Raw genomic sequence first — 24,686 nt, forward strand, 5'->3', positions numbered from 1 at the left:
GAAATCAAGAGCTGCATGCTCTACCAACTGAGCCAGGCAGGTACGCCGACAATTACACAATTTAAAAAAAGAAGGTAAAGAAAATATCATCCACCAGAAAATGGTCATAAACGAATGTTCTGAAGGTCGTCAAGTTTTTCTCTATGCTGAAAAATCAAAATCAGCATAAAAGGAAAATAATACACAAATGTATCGATATAATTGATCAAAAAGGGTTGTGAGCTTATGCAAGTGTTATCAAGTACCAAGAAATAAACAGACAAGAAATAAGGAACAGACAATTCACATGAGAGGAACTAGAGGTACTATATCCATAGGGGAAAGTTTCACCTTGCTAATGATTAAGAGATGAAATTCAAATAATGAAATTATTCTCAACAAAACTAGCAAAAAAAAAAAAAAAGAAAAATCCTAATATCTCAAGGACTTCAAGGTTGGGTTTTTCATTGTATAATCATACTCTTGGGAATTTGTCAGCAGACAATCATTTAAAAATAAAAACGAGGGGCGCCTGGGTGGCTTAGTCGGTTAGGCGTCCGACTTTCGCTTAGGTCATGATCTCACGGTTCGTGGGTTCGAGCCCCGCGTCAGGCTCTGTGCTGACTGCCAGCTCAGAGCCTGGAGCCTGTTTCAGTCTGTGACTCCCTCTCTCTCTGACCCTCCCCTGCTCACTCTCTCTCTCTCTAGAAATAAATAAAAAAAAACCTTAAAAAAATTAAAAAAAAAAGAAAAAGAAATCTTTAAAAAATAAGTAAAAATAAAAACGAAATTGCATTTACAAAGAATCTGTAAAATAGCATTTATTTGTAACTGAGGAACACTGGACACCATAAAAAAAGCCCAGCTGAATAAGAACTATTAAGCAAACTGGACCGATATAGTCATTAAAAATTCTAGCTGTTACATTTAATAAGATTACTCACAAAATAATGTTGAGATTTTTAAAAAAATGAACCAAATTATACATGACACACCTATAGAGGAATCATATCTACAGACAGAAAAAGACTGAATAAGGACACCAAGAAATGCAAACATTTGTGGGTAAAGGCTTAGGTACAAAATCTTTAAACACACATACACACAAAACTTGAAGTAAATATATTTTAAAAGCTTAAAGATGGGGCTTAAACAGAGGATGTGGGAAGAATCCTACAGAACTATAGGATATTTTACCACAATTTCAGGTTTTAGAGGAATTTTTATAACACTCTCTAGCAAGATTTAATGGAAGTACTCAATATATTACTGTATGTAATGACCACTCTGTCAGGCTTTTCAAGAGATTCAAAGTGGATCTTTGGACCCCTTAAATATCAGCATCCGGTATTACATCATGGCAATAAGACCTTATTTTTAGGATAATCTAAGTATGCACTACAAAACAGTAGTAACTGTTAATATTATCATTTAATCACTTGAGAGTAAATGGTGAAATACACGAATGACCAAAAATTATATTATAAACCCCATTCTGGCTCAGAACCTTTAACTCTTAAAGAAATCAAGCCTTCCTAGAAGTCATCAGAATTTAAAAGGATGAAAACTTATACTGATAAATTTTGTCCTTATCAACATACACTTTTTTTTTTTTTTTTAAGTGGGGTCACAGCACCACAATGTGAAAGGGACTTGTGAACAAGTCTCAGGTGATGTCTCGGGGAAGCAGAAATGGCCCAGAGGTCACAAGAGCCCCAGAGTGTGGTGTCCTGGAAGCCAGTGAAGAAAGGGGACCACTGATCTAGTGCCACGGAAAGAGGCGAGGGGACGGCTGAGGCTGGCCACCAAATCCAACAACTGGAAGGTGACCCTGGTAGGAGCACTGAGGGGGCAGCCTGATGGGTGAGTTTCAGAAAGGAAGAGGACACTGGGCCCTGGCTACTCTCACCCAGAGGGGCTTTACCGCAAAGGGGAGAAGCGCACAGGGTGCCAGCTGAACAGAGATGGGGGATAAAAAGAGGGGCTGTCTTAACAATGGGAAGGCAGATCTGATCTGTACACTGTTGAAAATAATCCAATAGACTGGGGAGAATGCAAGATGCAGGAAATTAAATTCTCTGTCGCAGCAAAATCAAGTTCTGGGTCTCTACAGTATGTTGTGCTATCAGAGGATCACAGACTACTGGAAGCTTCCTAGAAAATATTACATTTTAGCCCTAGGAGAAGTTCATGTTGTTAAAAAAAATTGCAGTTCTCTCTAGAGGCCTCAAATACAGCTGGCATCATTTCTTAAAGAGTACACGGGGATCTTCTTTAGAGATTATGGCTTCTGAATCAGAACGTACAAAGCAGGGCACCTGGGTGGCTCAGTTGGCTAAGTGTCCAACTCCCAGTTTCTGCTCAGGTCATGATCTCCTGATTCGTTAGCTCGAATTGGGCTCGGTGCGGACCTGCTTGGAACTCTCTGTTCTTTTCTCTCTGCCCATCCTCTACTCTCTCTCTCTCTCAAAATAAATAAACAAAATACCTAAAATGCAGAAAATCACCTGAAAAGTCTTACTGGAGCCCACCTGGGAGATACTCATTTAGTGAGGCTGGGCTGAAGCCCAGGAATTCACTTATTTAAAACAATACTTGAGGCTCCTGGGTGGCTCAGTGGGTTAAACGTCTGACTTCAGCTCAGGTCATGATGTCACAGTTTGTGGGTTCAAGCCCCACACTGGGTTCTCTGCTGTCAGCATGGAGCCTGCTTCAGATCCTCAGTCCACCCACCTCTGCCCCTCCTCTGCTGGTTCTCTCTCAAAATAAACTTATTTTTAAAAACTATACTCCAGGGCATGGTGATGTAGGGTGCCTCACGTCCCACCTGAAACTCTCATCTAATCCAACCCACTTCAGTTGGGATCATGGCTACGACCAAAAATCTTGGACTTCTGACTACTAGTGCACTATCCTTTCCCATGTCTGTCTGGGCTTACAGATACAAATGAACGGTTTCTTTCGGTAAATTGAATACATTCCTTAAATTCCTAGTTACCCTATATGTTCCTAAGATGGGAGGCAGGCTCTGGAGTCAGGCACAGCTGGGACCCCCCTGGGCTCCATTACTCACTGGCTCTATGACCTCAGACAACTGAATTTACATTCTCAGCCAGCTGCCTCAGCTATAAACCCCTCTCATCAAATAAGTTTATAAGGATCAAATAAACCATCACTATATCGCCCAGCATCAGCCATCTGTCCTCATACAGTACTGCATCTCACGTACTGTTAAACATAAACCCACATATTCTCAAACACTGGGATATCCCAGATGCCATGCTCTCTAAACTCAGGCAGTGGATGCCAAAGTTGTTCAGATGGGCTCCTGCGGTTTAGAACATTGATGATGACATAATTTTGTCATACAAACTATGTAGTTTTGCTAAGAAAAAAAATGCAGTTATTAATACATGCAAGACAAAGTTCACACACGACATCAGGCACCAAGTTGCTATCTGCTACATAAAAACTGCCCCCAAAGCATAGCGGCTTAAAACAATGATTTGCACGGCACCTGGGTGGCTCAGTCCATTAAGCGCACAACGGTTTGGCTCACGTCCTAAGCTCACAGTTTGTGAGTTAGAGCCCCACATGGGGCTCTCTGCTGTCAGTGCAGGGCCTGCTTGGGATCCTGTCTCCCTCTCTTTCTGCTCCTCCCCTGCTCATGCTCTCTCTCAAAATAACATTAAAAATAAATAAAAGCAATAGCCATTATCACAGCCTGTAGGAGAAATGGAACTCTGTATTCGAGGCTCTGTCAAGTGCTTTGCAAGTGTTTAGTTTAACACACACACACACACACACACACACACACACACACACTGAAACTAGTTATTATAAAGGAAGATTAGGTTATTATTAAAAAAAAGCAAAACCCTCTAGAAATATGATATCATTAATTTGTGACTTTTTCATCCATAATACATTTTAGTTGTGCATAAAAATTTAGACACCAATGTTGTGAATGTTCCAAAAGAGCAGCCTGTGTTGGGAAAGTAGTATTACACGACTCCGTATTTTGCAAGCCTAGGAGGTGGCAAGAATGATGCAAGGTGCTTTCATAATACAGATATCTTTATTTGAATAGGATCATCTAGAACTCTTAGATGATGTGCTTCCAAGGAACAGAAATGGGCCCTTAAACAAGAACTACTCCATGCCCCGGAGTAAGAAGTGGCGACATGCATCAGGCTGGATTTCAAAAACAATACAGATTAGTGTCTGCTCTGTGCTTCTCCTTCTCCTTTCTGAACCAGAAGGTCTACTGCAGTTGCCCTGTCCCTCTCCTCATTGTATGCTGGGTGTGAGGAGGGCCGAGAACTTTTTACTTCACAGACCTCTGGACCCAGGAGCTCCTGCTGGGCACCTTCACCAGAAAACACATCTAAGGAGCCTCAATGGCACCTGGAACTAGTTTGGCAACACCTTGGACTTCAAGCCAGGGCCAAAAAGGGGGAAGACTCTTGGGGGTGAGAGGAGTGAATCTGACTTGGGCAAGAGAGGTGAATAATGGTGACCGCTAGTGAACTGTGGCAAATTACTTCCACAGAGGACTCCCAGCCCACGTGCCCTTTGTCAATGGGATTTCATCACTTGTCCCATCAACAAAAACCTATTCCCCCCTCCTCTTGAATCTAGACTCATCCAGTGACTTGCTTTTACCAAAGGAGTGAAGCCTGAGCCTTAAGAGGCATTTTCACCTTTTTGGAAAACAGATACCATAAAGAACCTCCTGCTAGATTTGGTGAAGGAACATGGGAAGAAAGGGAGAGACTGATCCATCTGGAGGATTCAAGCTCCATGCTGGGTGCAGAGATTACTTACATGAACAAACTTTAAAAATATACATTCTTATGCCTCCTGAAAGGATGTGTAGCACAAAAAGAACCCTGGGTCTAGTGTGTGTTCAACAAAGAAGGAGAATCTTTGGGATGAGCAACAGGTTGGTAAAAAGTGTGGTACCTTCATCCTACCTCAGGCATCAAACAGGATCCTATGTGGAAAGGTCTATGAAAATAAAGACAGTAGCACAGAAGCAGTAAATGCTTCAATAAAATATTATGGTGCTTATTCTGAACTAAATGGCAGAGATCACTTTTGGATTATCTCCTTGCGTTTTTGGTAAGGGTGGCACACAGGGAGATCTTGCGTTTACTGCCAAATAATTGCCATTAATGGTAAACATTTCATGTGCACAAGGCTGAAGTAAGCCCCAAGATGCTGTCAGGTGCTGAAATAATTCCAGACAGTTTAGAATAATAGTTCATATGTCTCTATCTAAATGTGTACAAACAAGTAGTTTTTGTATCCAAGCGACTGTTCAGAGAATCTCACATTTATAAAATAGGTTTTAATTTATGAACTAGTGAAATCTGATGTTCTAGTGAAATCAAAGTATGAAATTTATTAAATAGTATTGGTTTGCCTTAAAGAAGTAACATGGAGGGGGGGATGGAAATGGAGGAAAGTTCTTTTTTTTGTTTTTTGGAAGGTCTATTTTTCAAACATTATGTGATTTAAATGAAAAAATCACCCCAGTGGCAGTAATCAAATGAGGAGGAAAAAAGGCATCCAAATTGGTAAGAGAGAAATAAAACTGTCCCTATTTACAGATGACATGATACTATATATAGAAAACCCTAAAGACTCCACCAAAAAAAACCCAACACGTTAGAACAAATCAATTCAGCAAAGCTGCAGGGTACAAAATTAATACACAGAAATCCATTAAGTTTCTATACACTAATAATGAAGTAGCAGAAAGAGAAATCAAGAAAATGATCTTGTTTACAACTGCATCAAAAAGACGCAAATAGCTAGGAACAAACGTAACCAAGGCGTGAGAGACCTTTACTCTGAAAACTGTTACTGATGAAAGAAACTGAAGAGACCACAAGTAAGTGGCAAGACATCCTTTGCTCATGAATTGGAAGAATAATGTTAAAATGTCCATACTACCCAAAGCAACTGACAGATTCAATGCAATCCCTACCAAAGGGCCAGCAGCACTGTACACAGATCTAGAACAAGCAATCCTAAAATTTGTATGGATTCACAGAAAACTCAGACTAACCAAAGCAATTGTGAGAAAGAAGAACACAGGTGGAGGTATCACAATCCCAAATTTCAAGCTACACTATAAAGCTGAAGTAATCAAAACAATAAGGTATTGACACAGAACACATAAGTCAGTAGAAGAGAATGGAGAGCCCAGGGGAGGAGAAATCTCAATGACCCACCTATGATGTAGGAGGTAAGAACGGGGAAAGAGCAGTCTTTCAATAAATGATGTTCAGAAAACTGGACAGCTACATCTAAGAGTGAAACTGGATCACTTTCTTACACCATGTGCAAAAATAAAATCAAAATGGATTAAAGACCTAAATGGAAGGCCTGAAACCATTAAACTCCTAAGAGGAGCATGGGCAGTAATCTCTTTAACAACATTTTTCTGGATAGGTCTCCTCGGACAAGGGAAACAAAAGCAAAAATTAACTACTGGGACAACACCAAACTAAGAAGCATTTGCTCGGGAAGGAACCCATCAACAAAGCAAAAGAGAGGGCACCTGGATGGCTCAGTTGGTGAAGCATGCAACTCTTGACCTCACGGTTGTGAGTTCAAGCCCCACACTGGGTGCAGATTACTTAGAAATAAAGTCTTAAAAAGAAAAAGAAAGCAAAAGGGAACCCACTGAATGGGAGAAGATATTCGCAACTGACATATCCAATAAGGAGTTAATATCCAAAATACATAAAAAATATACAACACTAAAAAACCCCCCACAAATAATTCAACTAAAAGATGGGTAGAGGACTTTTTTTTTTAATGTTTTATTTATTTCTAGAAGAGAGAGAGACAGCATGAGCAGGGGAGGGTCAGAGAGAGAGGAAGTCACAGACTCTGAAACAGGCTCCAGGCTCTGAGCTGGCAGTCAGCACAGAGCCCGACGCGGGGCTCGAACCCACGAACCGCGAGATCATGACCTAAGTGAAAGTCGGACGCTTAACCGACTAAGCCACCCAGGCACCCTGGGTAGAGGACTTGACTAGACATTTTTCCAAGCAAGGCCTACAAAGGCCAACAGACACATATGAAGATACTCAGTATCACTAATCCTCAGGGTAATGCAAACCAAAAACCACAATGAGATACCAGTCAGAACAGCTACCACCAAAAAGACAGTAAGTATTGGCAAGGATGTAGGGAAAAGGGGTCCCCTGTGCACTGTTGGTGTGAATGTAAACTGGCGCACTATGGAACAGAATGGAGGTTCCTCAAAAAACTAAAAACTGAAATACCAGGGGCTGCTGGGTGGCTCAGTTAAGCATTGGACTCTTGATCTCAGCTCAGGTCTTAATCTCAAGGTCGTGAGTTGAAACCCTGTGTTGGGCTTTTAAGTTGGCATGAAGCCTACTGAAAGAAAGAAAAAGAAAAAAAAGAAGAAAGAAAGAAAAAGAAATACCATACAATCCAGCAATTCCACTGCTGAGTATTTACCCAAAGAAAACAAAAACACTAGTTCAAATACATAATATGCATCCCTATGTTTACTGCAGCATTATTTAAAATAGAGAAGATATAGATGCAACCTAAGTGTCCATCCATAGGTGAATGCATAAAAGAAATATGTGGTGTAGACAGACATACAAATACACAATGGGATACTTACTTGGCCATAAAAAAAGACTGCAATCTTGCCATTCATGACAACAGAAATATACTATGTGGTCACGACACCACCACCCTAGAGGGTAGTGTGCTAAGTGAAATACATCAAACAGAGGAAGACAAATACCATATGATTTCACTTATATGTGGAATCTAAAAACAAAACAAATGAATAAACAAACAGAAACAAGACAACACTCCTAAACGCAGGGAACTGGTGGTTACCAGAGTGGGGAGGAAGGTGAGGATAAGCATAACAGGTGAAAGGGGTGAAGAGGTACAAACTTCCAGTTAAAAACAAGTCATGGGGGTGAAAAGTACAGTACAGGGAATACAGTTGATACCATTGTAGCAACAACACATGCTACATGCATGCGCCTGTATGGGGATGTATAAGTGACTGCACTTATTGTGCTGAGCGCCGTACAATGTACAGATTTGTCAAACACCATGTTGTACACCCGAAACCAACATAACATCGCATGTCAACTATACACCAAAAAAGTAAATGAAAAAGCATGAGCACAGAGGGTTAAAAACTAGCACAGTTATAATAAATGAGAACTACAATGCAAAACAAATACTATGGTTTTCCTTTTTGTTTTTAAAATCTACACTTTTTAAGCAGCGGTAATGAATCATTCAAGGAGAAATCTTTATTACTCTTTAGTTTGGCTGCAGGCAGATGAAAGGAGTTGGAATGGTACGTATTAGGTAATTGCAAAGTAGATGCTGTGCCCTTTATAGATCAAAGGATAACATCAAAGATCAATCTCCCCTGGAACATTCCTGGAGGGTTTCTCAGAAAACAAAACAGCCCCTCAAATAATGAAAAATGCCAGTTGAATGAGTGCCCATCAGTAACAATAAATCTCCATAAATAAACTAATAATTTACATACACTCCACAGAGATTCTAGATTAATATGGAGACGTTGCACCCCAACCCTGTCCAAAGAGAAAACATAGGGGGAGGAGAGGGAGAGGAAGGAGGAGAGTACAAACATTTTACTCTTGTTAGCATTCATTGTCTTCCAGTTCCTTTGTCCTCCGCCCACCAAGTATAGATGATGCTAACAAAATCAACATCCTGACCATGGCCCTTATAGAAACGGAAACTGTCATGAACCCCTGTAATTGAGGTTCAACCTGTACTCTGTTCCCAACAGGAAAATTCAGGATGCCCAGTTAAACTTGAATTTCACCATGGATTGTGTATATTTATTATGAATCTGGCAATCTTACTCAAAGGCAAAGTGTTCTCAACAGATTACAAAATTCTCCATAGAAAGCATTTTTCTCATTGGGGATTTAGATGCTATCTCCTGAGAAAGGCTGGGTCCTTGGGGAGACTTCAAAAAATATTAATCTTCATAACCTATTTGTTGCAGGCATGTTTAGAGCCTTTCAGGCAAGCTCGCAGAACTGTTCAATTTTAGTCAACGATGTATATTGCTATGTAGGACAAGGGACCTGGGAACTCATGTTCCCAATGGAAAAACACTCGGTTAGGGGCACCTGGGTAGCTCAGTTTGTTAAGCATCTGACTTTGGCTCAAGTTGTGATCTCACGGTTCAGGAGTTCAAGCAAGCCCCACGTCAAGCTCTGTGCTGACAGCTCGGAGGCTTAAGCCTGCTTCAGATTGTGTGCCTCCCTCTCTCTTTGCCCCTTCCCCAACTCATGCTGTCTCAAAAATAAACAAACATTAAAAAAAAAAAAGAACACTCGGTTAGCTAAGCATCTTTTTGTACATTGCTCCTGAGTGATGCAATTTTTATTTTGCCCTGATTTATGGGAGTCTTCCAAGTATGAAATTCCTCTCTCTACCTTTTGCAAGCCATCAGTACATTTAGTGACTTTTTAAAAAAATTCTTGCAACCCTTTATACCACACCAGGGAACTCATTTATACTGAATGACTAATGCCATCGCAAGAACCTCAAAATGCTTTATGACAATCTTTATGACACACAGGATGAGCTAATCAAGATTCTATTTTGTAAGTAATACCGGATTGTGCACAAAGTCTAAACACTGTGTTTCCTCTGATGTCAAGTATTAGATTCCATTCACTGGTGCCAAAGAAAAGTCATTTCATTTTTAAGATTTTATTTTTAAGTAATCTCTACGCCCAAAGTGGGGCTCAAACTTACAACCTGAGATCAAGAGTCACATGCTCCACCAAAACTGAACCAACTAGGTGCCACAAAAAGTCACACTTCAAGATTTCTTGCTCACCAGAAAAGTTAGGTAACTGCTTGGAAAGAAGGCATTTGAAATAAAACCTGACCAGTGGAATACTGCCCCACACAGTTCTGCTTAGAGTATACTCTCTAGGTTGGAAGAAAAAACTGGAAATCACTCTGCTGCTTAAGGGATAAGGTTGGAGAGAACGTCAAGGTCAATCACCTTAACTGATCATTTCTACTCCCCAAGAAACAAGAGATGGGCAATAGCACCAGAAAGTGCTGATGACTGGTTCACAGCACAAGTTCTAGAAGAAACCTGTAAACTAGTATTAACTGACATTTATTATGGGTAATAGCTCAAGAGACCATCATATTTACATCAGGTTCTACCAGATATCAGACTGCAACTACAGAGTGACATGAAATGATCAAACCCATGTATAGAGGGGACCTTAGGAGGTGACCTGGTCCCCTCCCTAATCCTCTTCTGACACTGTCACACCAACTACTGGGGGTGGGGGGGAAACCCCACAAAACTATCTTATTTTTAGAGGCCTACAATGAAGAGAAATCCAGAGCCAGGATTCCAGCTCAACTAAAATGCTATACTTGTAACCCATGGTCGTATTTGGTCATCAGTAGAAAATATTCATGACACCTGTCAAAACCATAGCGAAGAGTCAGAATAAGGACCAAATGTGATAAAATATGGCAACACTATAAATTAACTGTACAAACGTTTATTCCCTGGGTTAAAGAGCATCTCATATTTTTCCGTCAGATGATTATCAAAGCAGAGGTTAGATCCTGGCAAATGTTTATTCTACTTTACACTGAAGTCTCATGAGATGAAGGTGAGCCAAGCTGGTCATGGGAAAACACACTGAGAACAATGTGTGCCATAAGCCAGGCCTTGAGAACAACACAGTCTCTTCTAAAAATTTGTTGTCTAGAGGCAGGATCTAATTCTGAACAGCAGAGTATCAGTCATCCTACCGACTGGGGAGACTCAACAGAGCTCACCAAAATCTATGACATACAACCTGACATCTTGACAAAACGCAAGCTAACTTTTATAAGATTTATGTGCCAAAGCACCTCGCTCCATTGTTATATATGCAACACCAGCAGTCCCCTGATATTAACACAGGCTTCTGAAGAGAGGAGGATCCTAATTCTGCTAGGATAGGATGACTTTTGACTCATTTTTCTTCTCTAAAACAGGTATAACCCCATTTTGCCATTTACCTATTTCACAAGCTTATGAGAAAATTTGTGATCTCACAACTTAAAATTGCTTCAGCTTCGTGAAAATAACATCTAAACATAAAGAAAAATGTTTACTATGGTAAATACTTAATCTTGGTATTACAACTTTCCAAGTATAATTTGAGATCTAAGAAAAGACTGCAATGAATTTCCTGACAGGGAAGAAGTATATGTAACATATTAGGGTGAGATATGAAGTAGTTTAATAACAAATACATGTAACATCATCTGTTCTGTCTGATGCAGAGATTCTAAGATATTGGTATAAGCTTTATTAGTCATGTTCTAAGTCTACCAATATGAACATTAACAACTAAAAGGTCATTATTCCTTTACTCTAGGCAAGTGGTTCTCCACCACAACAGACCCAATACTCCCCTCTGTATTGCCCAATAAATATCCTGGAATGGAATTCATAATTAACATTACCTACCCAATAGGGCTTTAAAAGTCAACAAAAGCCTCATTTCAATGAAATAAAAGGAAAATAGTTTACAATAAGAGAAATGTCTGTAAATGCTCAGGCATGACTATCCTAGAAGACAGAATGAAATACGGAAATGCTGCTCCAAGGGGAAGAATTCAAACACGTCCATGTCCCTGAACGGAGGCCTCCTATCAGCACGTCAGGGCAAATCCTGGATCTGCTAGGACCAAGAGAACCCTTGATTTTTATACTCAGAATAACCAAGACTGCAAATATCACTCTATTGAAAAACCACGAAGGACCATGCAGTCATGGGTGACGTGGGCAAGCTTTCAGAAGAAGGAAGTGTGCTGGGCAGGCTCTTTAGGAAAAGTTCCTTCACTGGAAGATTTGGGAGGTCATGGCTCAGGTGGGTGAGGGATCAGGATAAGAAATTTCTGTTTCCACAACTCCTTAAACATATCCTCCATGAACTTGTTTTTTTTTTTTAAGTTTATTTATTTATTTTGAGAAAGAGAAAGAGAGAACACAAGCAGGGCAGGGACCAAGAGAACAAGAGAAAGAATCCCAAGCCATAGAAAATGGACCTGAGCGGAAACCCTGGGTGGGACACTTAACCAACTGAGCCACCCAGGCACCCCACCCTGCCCCCACCCTCCGTGAACTCTTGACAGATTCTGAGCTGGCCTCATTCCATGCCGGCAATCACACTGGCCTCCAGGAACATGTTCATTCTTCCATCCTGATTTTCTAGAATTATAGACTGGTAGGCTGGGGAAATGTATTTTGCTATTATCTAATTGTGATCCTCATTTTAGAGGTTAGTAAATTTAGTCCTGTTTGGGGTCATAAAGATTGTTAAGAGCGGAGTTAGAGGCCTCTTGATTTCCAGGCCAGGACTGTGTTCACTCTACCACATTTAAGGAAAATTAAGCTTACTGTTAAGAGATCTCTTTGAGAAAATGAAACCTACTAAGGAAAACAAACAAAAATTTAAAAGATTCTGTCTGAAAGCACCCTACCATCTTTTTCAAAGCTTTATGCAGCTTTTCTGAAATCAAGCAGTTAAAAGTTATTAACGGATACGCAATACAAGGTGTAACTCTTTTCATGATAGTCTTTTAATGGTGGCCTGGCATTCTACCCTTTGGATGCTCTGTATTTTGTTTAATCAACTGCTTTTTACTAGATATCTAGACTACTTCCCTTTTTTTATTACTCACTTAGTGGACTGAAAACTGTTAATGAATTGATAAGAAATGTTTATCCAATAATAAAAAAAAAAACCTGTTGGGGCACCTGGGTAGCTCAGTCAGTTAAGCATCTGATTCTTGGTTTTGGCTCAGATCATCTCATGGTTGTGGGATACAGCCCTGCATCAGGCTCTGCACTGATAGTGCAGATTCTTGGGATTCTCTCACTCTCCACTGCTTCCCTGCTCCCTCCCCCTCCCCTGCACTCTCCATCTCTCTCAAATATTAAAAAACACTAAGGGAAAAAAGCTCTACAAATGGAACTGTCTTTTCAGAATACATCAAATTCTACATTGTAACTACCCCCAAAGGCAAACATTGCTTCTTCTCCACCTCCCTTTATTCAACTCTTAAATATTATCCCAAATAAACCATGCAAATTCATCATGAAAAGTTACCTGCATTTAAAATACACAGTCCCTTCGTGGCTTCCATCGTGCTTTCCTCTCGTGGGATTGTCCCATTCCACTCCCAACCAGAGTCCTGGCAGAATAAGAAAAACCAAGTGAGCAATATTTGCTTTTTTTCTGCAGGCAAATACAGTTTGAAACAGAAACCGTATTACACAGACACCACTGGGGGAGAAAAGTATCTTTGGAAAAGGACAAGCTAACCTCAGGGCCGGTAAAATAACTTGCCCAAAGTCAGACATTTTCAAAACCAGGTCATTCTAACTCCAGAAGCCAAGTCTTCCCCATCATACTGTGCTATCTAGGACTCACGCCTTCTAGCCGTATTCCACCTTGAAGTTTCCAGAGCATTTTTGTTACTTTCCCTCCTCCCTTCCACTAGAGATACAGCACTGTACTAGGTGCAAAAGATAGAGTTTCACTTGTGGATCAGCCCTCCCAGTGAAAAACAGAAAAGCTAGATAAACTTTTTTTTAAAGCACACTTAATTTTTTTAATGTTTTTTTTTTTTTTTTTTTTTTTTTTTTTTTTTTTTTTTAGAGAGAGAGGCAGAGACAGACACAAAGACAGAGTGCAAGTTGGGGAGGGGGAGAGAAAGAGGGAGACACAGAATCCAAAGCAGGGTCCAGGCTCTGAGCTGTCAGCACAGAGCCTGATGCAGGGTTTGAACCCACGAACCATGAGATCATGACCTGAGCTGAAGTTGGACACTTAATCAACTGAACCACTCAGGGACCCCTAGATAAACTATTTTTAAAAATCAATTTACATCTTGGGGCACCTGGATAGCTCAGTTGCTTAAGTGTCAGACTTCAGCTCAGGTCATGATCTCATGGTTCATGAGTTTGAGCCCCACATTAGGGCTCTCTGCTATCCGTGCAAAGCCCACTTCAGACTCTGTCCCCACCCCTGGTGTCCAACCCCCCCACTCATGCTCTCTCCCTCTCTCCTCCTCATTCTCTTAAGTAAAAAAGAAATAAAATTTTTAATAAAAAAAATGAAGAGCTCCAGGTAAATGGTAATGATGGATGCACAATGATGTGAATGTACTTAATATCACTGAATTGTATTTAAAAATGGTTAAAAAGGGGGGCGCCTGGGTGGCTGAGTCAGTTGAGCATCTGACACTTGGTTATGGCTCAGGTCATGACCCTAGGGTCATGGGATCAAGCCCCACATCAGGCTCTGCAATGAATGTAGAGTTGGCTTGGGATTCTCTCCCCCCCCCCCCCCGCCCATCCCTCTCCTGCTCAGACCCTTTCTCAAAAAATAAATTACTTAATTAAAACTAATGGGTTAAAATGGTCAATTTGGTCATGTACATTTACTGTAATTTTAAAGATCTGTGTACATATAAAATATCTCTTTGGAAGCACCAGAGAGCTACTAGGGTAGTGCAGAATTACAAGGCTGATGCGGGAGAAGAGGGAAACACAAAGAGTTGAACTAATAAGCATTTAGAGCAATCTTTTTTCCCTTTGAGGCAGCTGGTAATTCTGACAGAAGAAGCTAAAAAGCTGAACAGATCTTCAGACAGATTTCAGGGGCTAATAAATCAATATTGAAAATCACAGCCTCCCAGGGAAGGTGAGAGTTGCTGACAAACTCTAGGATTTGTACTGGGCTCAAAATGTCTTCATTCTAAGAGTAAGGGGGAATCAACTCTAAATCAACTAGCTCTTGTAGGGATTAAAGGCCAACTTCAAATAATCTCATTCACAGATACGTTTAAACTATCTGGGGTTGCTACTGACCCTAGCTATCTGCCAGAGTAACTTTCAGTTCTTTCTGGAGGAAGATAACACTATTGCAAAGCTCGAATTCTAAGTTTTCATAAACATTTCTGGCACTCAAAAATATTCAAGCATAGAAAAGGACAAAGACTATGTGACTGAGAACCAAGGAAAACAAGGGTCAACAACTGACAGATTAATCAAGCATCTGCATGATGAAGTTTTAACTATGTTTAAAGAATTTGCAAGAAACGCTTGAGAATTTTGCAGAAAATTTTAAAACTCTACTTTTTTAGAATCCTAAGTAAAACTTCAGAACTGAAAGATAGAATTCAAATTATAATCCAACAGATGGAATTTTAAAATGGATTATACTAGGGGCGCCTGGATGGCTCAGTGGGTTGAGTGTCTGACTCTTGGTTTCGGCTCAGGTCATGATCTTACTATTTGGTGGCTTTGAGCCCCACCCACATCGGGCTCTGCACTGTGGCATAGAGTCTACTTGGGGTTCCCTCTCTCCCTCTCTCTCTCTCTGCCCCTCCCCGACATGTGCTGTCTCAAAATAAACTCAAAATATTAAAAAAATTGACTATATCATACATTATCTAAAAATATGGCAGAAAAAAAATATAGAGAATGAATCCCAGTGATGAGGAATAACAAAACACGGGCTAGAGTGTAAGAGACCTAAAGGGTACGATGAAAAGGTCTACTACATATATAACTGGAGTCCCAAGAAGAGAAGAGAGATTGTGGAAGAAGCAATCTTGGAAGAAATAATGACTGACAATATCATAAAAATAAAGAAAGCCATCAAGCCACAGAAGCTCAAGAAACACCAAACTACAAATGCAAAGAAAACCATGGCCAAGCACATTAGGATAAAATGGCCATATACCAAAGACAATAAGAAAAATCCTCAAACAGCTGGGGTGGGGGAGAGGAAACAGGTTACCAACAAAGGAAAACAACCAGATCAACAGCTGAGGTCTCCGTTAAAACAGCCAGAAGACAAATGAATAATACCTTCAAAAAACTGAAGGAAAAGTAACTGGTGATCTGGAACACTGTCATTGGTGAAAATATCCCTCAGAAAGCAAAAGTGTGCAAGTGGCCCTGTACAGCCAAAACAATCCTGAAGTACAAAGTCAGAGGGCACAGGTTCCAGTTTCAAATTTACTACAAAGCTACAATAATCAATGTAATGCTGGCGTAAGGATAGAGGACATACAGGACAATGGAATAGAATTGAGACCAGAAGTAAACCCATAAATGGTCAATTGATTTTTCACAAAAACGTCTAGTCAATGGGGAAAGGGTTAATCTCTTCAACAAATCATGCTGAGACAGCTAGATAGCCTCATGAAAAAGAAAAAATGTAGGACCCCCCCCCCCCAACTTCACATCATAGGACCCACATAGATCACTAATGTAAATACAAGGGCTAAACCCATATAACACTTAGAAGAAAACTTAGAGATAAATCTTCAGGGCTGCAGATTTGGCAATGGGTTCTTAGAATACCAAAGTGCAAGTGACAAAAGAAAAAAACAGATAAATTGGACCTCACAAAAATTAAACACTTATGTGCAAAGGACAGTGATCAAGAATGTGAAAAGTCAAGCTACAGAATCGGAGAAAATATTTACAAATCACTAATCTGATACGGGCTTCATATTCAGAACATGAAACAACTAAAACTTGACAACAAAAAGACAAGCCAACTGACTGTAGTTTTGATTTGCATTTCCCTGGTGCTAAGTGAAGATGAACATCTTTTCACATGTCTGTTGGCCATCTGCATGTCTCACACCTGTTGGAAGGGCTAAAATCAAAACCACAAAAGGGACGCTTGGGCGGCTCAGTAGGCTAAGCGGCCGACTTTGGCTTAGGTCATGATCTCTAGGTTTGTGAGTTTGAGCTCCATGTCCGGCTCTGTATTGATAGCTCAGAGCCTGGAGCCTGCTTTGGATTCTGTGTCTCTCTCTCTGCCCTTTCCTTGCTGGTGCTCACTCTCTTTTCTCAAAAATAAATAAAATTAAAAATTTAAAACACACACACACAAAACAACAGGTGTTGGAGAGGATATGGAGAAGAAGGAACCCTCTTGCACTGCTGGTGGGAATGCAAATTGGTGCACCTGTGTGGAAGAAAGTATGGAGGTTCCTCAAAAGTTCCCTAAGATCCAGCAATCACACTACTGGGTATTTACCCAAAGAATATGAAAACACTAATTCAAAGGGATACATATATCCCTATGTTTATAGCAGCATTATTTACAATAACCAAGATATAGAAGCAGAGTAAGTGTCCACTGGCTGATGAATGGATAAAGAATAGGTGGTTATACACCTACATTGGAATATTACTCAGCCATCAAAAAGAATGAATTCTTGTCATTTGCAATGACATGGATGCAGCTAGAGAGTATAATGCTAAACAAAGTAAGTCAGAGAAAGACAAGTACCATATGATTTCATTTATATTTCACCTATAATTTAAGAAACAAAACAAATAAGCAAAGGGGAAAAAGAGACAGATCAAGAAATATACTATTAACTATAGAGAACAAACTGATAGTTATGAGGGAAGGTAGGATGGGGAATGGGTGAAATAGGAGACGAGCACTGGGTGATGTATGAAATTGTTGAATCACTATTATACAGCTGAGAATAATATAACACTATACATTAACAGCAATTAAAACAAGAAAAAAAGACAACCCAACTGAAAAATGGGCAAAAGACTTAGATATTTCTCCAAAAAAATATATACAAATGGCCAATACATAAAAGATGCTCAATGTCATTAATCATTATTGAAATGCAATCAAGGCCACAATGAGATACCACTTCATACCTAATAGTACAGCTATAATCAAGATAATAAAAAGTTAAAAAAAAGTAATAATAATAATGGAAAGTAACAAGTGCTGGCAAGGACGCGGAAAAACTTTTATACATTGCTGGTGGAAACAAACTGGTGTCGCCCCTATGGAAACAGTTTGGTGATTCCTGAAAAAGCTAAATGTAGAACTACCATATGACCCATCAGTTCTACTTATAGCTATATAATCAAAAGCATTAGAAAGACTCAGATACTTGTATGCCAGTGTTCAATGCAGCATTATTCACAACAGCCAAAATGTCCATTAATAGATGGACAGATCAAATGTGACAAACATAGAAAGGAATAGTCAGCCATAAAAAAGAATGAAGCTCTTACACATGCTACATGGATGAACCTTGAGGACATGACATTAAATGAAATAAGTCATCCCGAAAGGACACACACCGTATGGTTCTACTCAAATAGTGACTATTCTAGGTACCTTATACAACTATAAAACTTAAAAATGGTATAAATTTTATGCATATTTTGCCACAATTAGATACTTTAACATGTTAAAACAGGAGGAAGGAAGAGATGGACAGGTGGAGCACAGAGAATTTTGAAGGCTGTGACCTTACCTACTCTGTATGGGACCGGTCATAAATTGTTCCAAACCAACAGAATATACAACACCAAGAGTGAACTTCAATGGACTTTGAGTAATAATGATGTATCAATACAGATTAATCAATTGCAACAAACGAACACTCTAGTGGGAGACACAGAGAACTGGGAGGTTATGCATTTGTGGGCACAGGAGGAAAGCTCTCTACCTGATGTTCGGTTTTGCTGTGAACTTAAAACTACTCTAAAAAATAAAGTCCAGGGGCACCTGGGTGCCTCGGTTGAGTGTCTGACTCTTGATTTCATCTCAGATTAGTGAGATCAAGCCCCACGTCAGACTCTGCTGTGTGGGATTCTCTTTCTCTCTCTGCCCCTCCCCACGCACACATGCACACACTCTCTCTCTCTCTCTCTCTCTCTCTCTCAAAATAAAAAATTTTTAAAACAATAAAAAATAAAGTCTATTCAAAAATAGGCTAAAATGGTAACTTTTACTATATATATTTTACAGCAATCAAACATTTTGATAAAGGGGCACCTGGGTGGCTCAGCATTAAGCACCCAACTCTTGATATTGGCTCAGGTCATCTCAGTTTGTGAGTTTGAGCCCCAGGTCAGGCTCGGAGCTGATAGTGCAGAGCCTGCCTGGGATTCTCTGTCTCTCCGTCTCTCATTCTCTCTCCCCCCTTCCCCCACTGGGGCATGCATGCTCTCTCCCTCTCTCAAAATAAACAAACAAAAAAATGTTTTAACAAAAAGTGGTCAGAATGTTTTATATGCATGTTACCATAATTTAAAAAAATTTTTTAAAAGAAAATTTCAATAAAGAAAAATGAATAGGGGTGATCTTAAGGGTAAAGAACCTTGTCCCAGGGGCACCTGGGTGGCTCAGTCCATTAAGTGTCTGACTTCAAGCTCAGGTCATGATCTTACAGTTTGTGAGTTTGAGCCCCACATCAGGCTCTGTGCTGACAGCTCAGAACCTGGAGCCTGCTTCAGATTCTCTGTCTCCCTCTCTCTCTGCCCTTCCCCTGCTCACTCATGTACATGCTCACGCTCTCTCTCTCTCTCAAAAATAAACATTAAAAAAACTTTTTAAAGAAAGAAAATTATCCCAGATGAAAATCTGAGGATACAGAAGGGAACAAAAGGCAAGAAAAGAGTAAACATATGGATAATTTTAAATTAATCAAAATATAAATATCAGCTCTTTGTATTTAATATGTGCAAAATTAAAATATCCAGCATATGCATTAGAAGTGGGGAAACAGAATTATTATTCAAGTATTCTAAGGTCTTTGCATGAGTCCAGGAAGAAGTAAAATTACTAATTAGACTTTTGTAGGTCAAAGATGCAGGTTTTTATCTCTATAATTACTTAGTAATAAAAAAATGTATGAATACCAAAATAGAAAGGAAAAATAAAGTTTAAAAAATAATCCAGTAAAAGGGGAAAAAAGGAGAGAAGAAAAGAACAAAGCACAGGTAAGACAAACAGAAAGCAAATAGTAAGATGGTAAAGATTAACCCAAATTACCAACAGAGAAGTGAAACAGAAAAGGACTAAATGTCCTAATAACAAGAGTCATCAGAAGCGATCGCTGGAATTTTTTTTTTTATGTTTTTATTTATTTCTGAGAGAGAGACAGACAGACAGATAGCGTGAGCAGGGGAGGGTCAGAGAGAGAGGGAGACACAGAATCTGAAGCAGGCTCCAGGGTCTGAGCTAGCTGTCAGCATAGAGCCTGATGTGGGGCTTGAACCCACGAACCGTGAGATCATGACCTGAGCCGAAGTCGGATGCTTAGCCAACTGAGCCACCCAGGCACCCCTGGAATTTTTATAGGGATCAAACTATCTGTAGATTGTTTAGGGTAGTATGGACATTTTTACAAGATTAACTCTTCCAACCCACGAACACGTGATTTCTATTTATTTAATTTCTTTCAGTAATGTCTTATAGTTTTCATTGTGTAAGTTTTTCACCTCCCTAATTTAGTTCCTAAGTATTTTATTCTTTTTGATGTGGTATATGTATACAGTGGAATATTATTCAGCCTTAAAAAGGAAGGAAATTCTGCCACATGCCACAACATAGATGAACCTTGCTGACATTATGCTGAGGGAGATACACTAGTCAGAGAAGGCAAACACAATAATCAAATTCCTAAGAAACAGGAGAATGGTGACTGCCTGGGACTGGTAAGAGAGAAGAATGAGACACTACGGTTTAATGAGTATGAAATTTCAGTTTTGGGAAATAAAAAATGTTCTTGAGATGGATGATGGTAATGGCTGTACAATAGGAATGTACCTAATGCCACTGAACATATACTTGATGTAAAAGAGTCGGGGGAGGGGCAGAGAGAAAAGGAGAGAGAATCCCAAACAGGCTCCATTCTATAAGCACAGAGCCCGACATGGGGCTCCATCTCACGAACCATGAGATTGTGACCTGAGCTGAAAGAGTCAGGTGCCTAACCGACTGACCCACCCAGGTGCCCCTAAATTAGAAAATATTTTGAATAAAATGACAAAAATACGACACATCAAGATCTGGGGAATGTATCTATAAGTGGCATTTTGAGAGAAACATATGGACTTAAATGTATAGGTTAGATGGAAGACCGAAAATAATCATCTATCTCAAATGCTGACGGGAGAAAAATGAACAAATTAAACCTACAGAGGGAAAACAAATAGAGCAAAACAAGTAATAGTTTCTTACCATAAAACATCTCAAAGATTTCTAACAGGGATAGATGTAAAAACCAGCAGCCATTACATAAGGAATAAATCTTGGAATAAAAGAAAGTACAGGCGATATGGAAGCACAGATAAGACAGTTAATAGTTGGCTAGTGTGTGGGAAAGACTTGCAGAAGTAGTAACGGGAGGCAAACCTTGAAGGGAAAATATGTGAGCCCAAGGCAGAGTAGAGAAGAGAGTTCAGGGCCTGTTTAGGGAACCTGAAAAAAAAAAAAAAAAGATCCACCTGGGTGTGGGGCCCAGGGGTGGGGCAACAGCCATGGCAGGAGAAAAACACTCAGCAGGGGTGAAGGGAGGCTGAGCTCTAAGGTAAAACCTTTGTACAACACAGTAAAGAGCTTCAACTTTATCCTGCTTCTCTGAGAACTCTAATCAGCATGGAGAGATAGGATCTCCATTTTAAAGATAAGAAACTAAAGCTTTGGGGAAATAACATCACTGGCTACCTCTAGTCTCACAGCACTTCTGATGACAGATGTGCGGCTTTCTACACAGCACGCAATCCTCCAATTCTTGGCAGACGAACTGGGCGTCCTGCAATGTAACTCAACTCAAAGATGATACAAACTGCACAGACCCACCCACCCCTCGGATGAAGGGCTCAGGTCCTTAATAATAACCCCACTTCAGCTGCCAGTCCTAAGTCCCAGGTTGTCAGCCGGACTTCTCAGCAACCAACCAGAAGATCAGGGGTTTCCACATCCGTTCTTCCCTTCTGACAATTTGCTAGAACTGCTCACAGAACTCCAGTTAACTGTTATGTTTACCGGTTTATTATAAAAGATGGAACAGGTGAAAGGCTACATGAAGAGGTACGCAGGGCAAAGTCCAGAAAGGTCTTGAGTGCAAGTGTCTGTCCCTACAACTTGAGGTACACGGCCCTCTCACCAAACCAGAAACCCTCCAAACCCCAGTTTAGGGATGCTCAGAGACTTCATCACGTGGGCACAATGGACTTTTCATCTTAGCCCCTTTTTTCTCCCCAAAGAACGGGGGTGAGGCTGAAAGTTCCAAGTTCCTAATTAAGGTGTGTGTGGTCTTTCTGGCAACTGGCCCCCACCCTGAAGCTATTTAGGGGACCCAAGTCACCAGTCATTATCATACAAAAAGACACTCATCACTATGGAGATTCCAAGGGCTTTCTTTAAAAGCTCTAGGTATCAGGAACAGGGGTGGAAGACCAAATATTAGAACCTGTGAAATCTCACTAAAATGTAGTCAGGAGGTTTCGCAGGGGGAGCACTCATGCTATATGGCCATTCGTAGTCAACTGCAGACAGGAAGGGCAGAACCTGACTTTACATGGACTTAACCTTGCACCCAGATCCTCCTCTATTATTCCAGCCAGAAGAAGAGACATTTTCTTTATCCCCTGACAACAGCTCGGACAATAAAAAGCCACCATACTTCAAACTCCCAGTTTCCTCCGATAGACTTCATTTAGAACAGCCTTCCCAACATACCTCTTTCCTCCTTAAAAAAAGATGCTTCTCCTTTATTCCCTTGGACTTGCCTGTGGATTTTGCCACAACTTATTTGTCCTGGACTCCAAATGTCTTTTATTCCTAAATAAGCCCATCTTTTTCCTTTTGTAAATAGACTTTTTTTTTTATAAATTTTTTTTAATGTTTTATTTATTTCTAGGAGAGAGAGAGAGACAGCGTGAGCAGGGGAGGGTCAGAGAGAGAGGGACTCTGAAACAGGCTCCAGGCTCTGAGCTGGCAGTCAGCACAGAGCCCGACGCGGGGCTCGAACCCACGAACCGCGAGATCATGACCTAAGCGAAAGTCAGACGCTTAACCGACTAAGCCACCCAGGCGCCCCTAGACATATTTTTTTTTTTTTAAGCGATCGCTACATGTGGCCAAAATGGGGCTTGAACTCCCAACCTTCAGATCAAGAGTGGCATGCCATACCAACTGAGCCAGTCAGGCAGAGGGCTTATTTTATTCCTAAATAAGCTCATCTTTTGCTGGTAAAACAACTGGCAGTTTTTAAGTTTAACAAAAGATGCTCCTAGCATCCCCTACCATACAGGAAATTACATAGGTTTAGGGAGGAAGTTTTGTGTCAGGAACCAGAGGCAGAGACCAAATATGTTTTTCTTACTATGTCACGTTTGCCAAAATAACACAGCAAAAAAGGACCAGACATAATTCTTGTGTCTTTATCCACTTTTTGTCAAACAGAGGCCTTTATGTAAGAAATAAATCCAACTAGTGTTATTCATCATAAAAGCTGTCAGAATGACAGAATGAATGGAATGGATGGACATTACTAGGAAGGATGCACAACACAAGGCCAGTCTTTCACACTGCCAGGAACCAGTCACTTGTAAAGCGAACACCAGTGGAAAGAGCAAGGCCAGCATGCAACTGTGATCAGCTGCAAGTCTGATGAAGCATACCTACTGTTTGGCAAGCTATTACCCAGTCTATTAAAGCCAGATAGCAAGTACAGATGGGAGAGTGAACAGGAGCAGCGCTGGGCAGGACCACGGCATCGGTCAGCCCCAACACTGTAAGATCCAGGCTTCTGTCTTCTGCAAGCCACGGGTGAGAATGCCCTATTAGCCTCAGTCTACCAAATTCAAATGTGCAAAAAAGATTGAAGCAGACACAATATAGATTTATTAATTTACGACGATAAATAAAACTGTTACACAAACCTAAATATTCTGGCCAGCACGAGTAGCTCTTGATGTCCACTTGGAGGTCTCCCTGGACATCAAGACACATGAAAAACCAACTATAGTCAGACCCTTCACGAAAATCACAAGAACTGAAAATAATGAATCCAATGAGCCAGCATTCATATCCCTTCATATCTGCCCAAATGAATTCTATCCACACAAAGTCAGTGCACAGATGTGTGCAGCAGCTTTGTTCATAATCGCCATAACTTGGTAGCATGGACAACCTGTGCTACCCCCAGATAACGGAGTATTATTTAGCATTAAAAAGAAATGAGCTATCAACTCATGAAAAGAACTGGAGGAAATTTAAATGCATGTTACTAAGTGGAAAAAAAAAAGGCAATCTGAAAAGACTACATACTATAGGATTCCAACTATAGGACTTTCTAGAAAAGGCAAACCTATGGAAACAGTAAAAATCATCAGTGCTTAGGGAGGAGAAAGAGATGAACAGGGAGAGCACGGGGGATTTTTAGCCAGTGAAACTATTCCATGTGATATTATAATGGTGGATTCAGGCCACTGGGCTTTTGTCAAAACACATAAAATGTACAACACCAAGAATGAGCTCTAAAGTAAATAATGGACTTTGAGTGATAATGAGAAACACAGAGAATCTTCCATCTCCATTAAGCAATACTGCTAATCTGATTCATTCAGTGTCCATCTTTACAAAATTACTCGCCGAGACGGCAGGTGTTTAGAGCCTCCTACTACTGACATTGGCTCATAGCTGAAACAAAGTCAGTTTCAATAATTTGGGAGCTGGACTCACAACTACAAGATTAGTCTAAGATGCCTCAAGTTCTTTGAAATTATGAAGTGTGTTGTCTTC

The 24,686-nt window shown here is 40.3% G+C and overlaps 1 protein-coding gene across 3 annotated transcripts in view; it reads right to left on the minus strand.

Moving 5' to 3' along the window:
- The window catches only part of TBCE (tubulin folding cofactor E), an 88,860-nt gene that overhangs the window by 26,000 nt on the left and 38,174 nt on the right, over positions 1–24,686 (minus strand). For all 3 annotated transcript variants that reach the window (XM_039247159.1, XM_039247157.1, XM_039247158.1), the window contains exon 3: positions 13,188–13,272. In XM_039247159.1, coding sequence (XP_039103090.1) covers positions 13,188–13,272 — 85 coding nt within the window. The remainder of the gene's footprint in view (positions 1–13,187; positions 13,273–24,686) is intronic.

This window comes from Hyaena hyaena, unplaced genomic scaffold (assembly GCF_003009895.1).
Source record: "Hyaena hyaena isolate Hyena2069 unplaced genomic scaffold, ASM300989v1 scaffold_288, whole genome shotgun sequence".
Taxonomy (NCBI): Eukaryota; Metazoa; Chordata; class Mammalia; order Carnivora; family Hyaenidae; genus Hyaena; species Hyaena hyaena.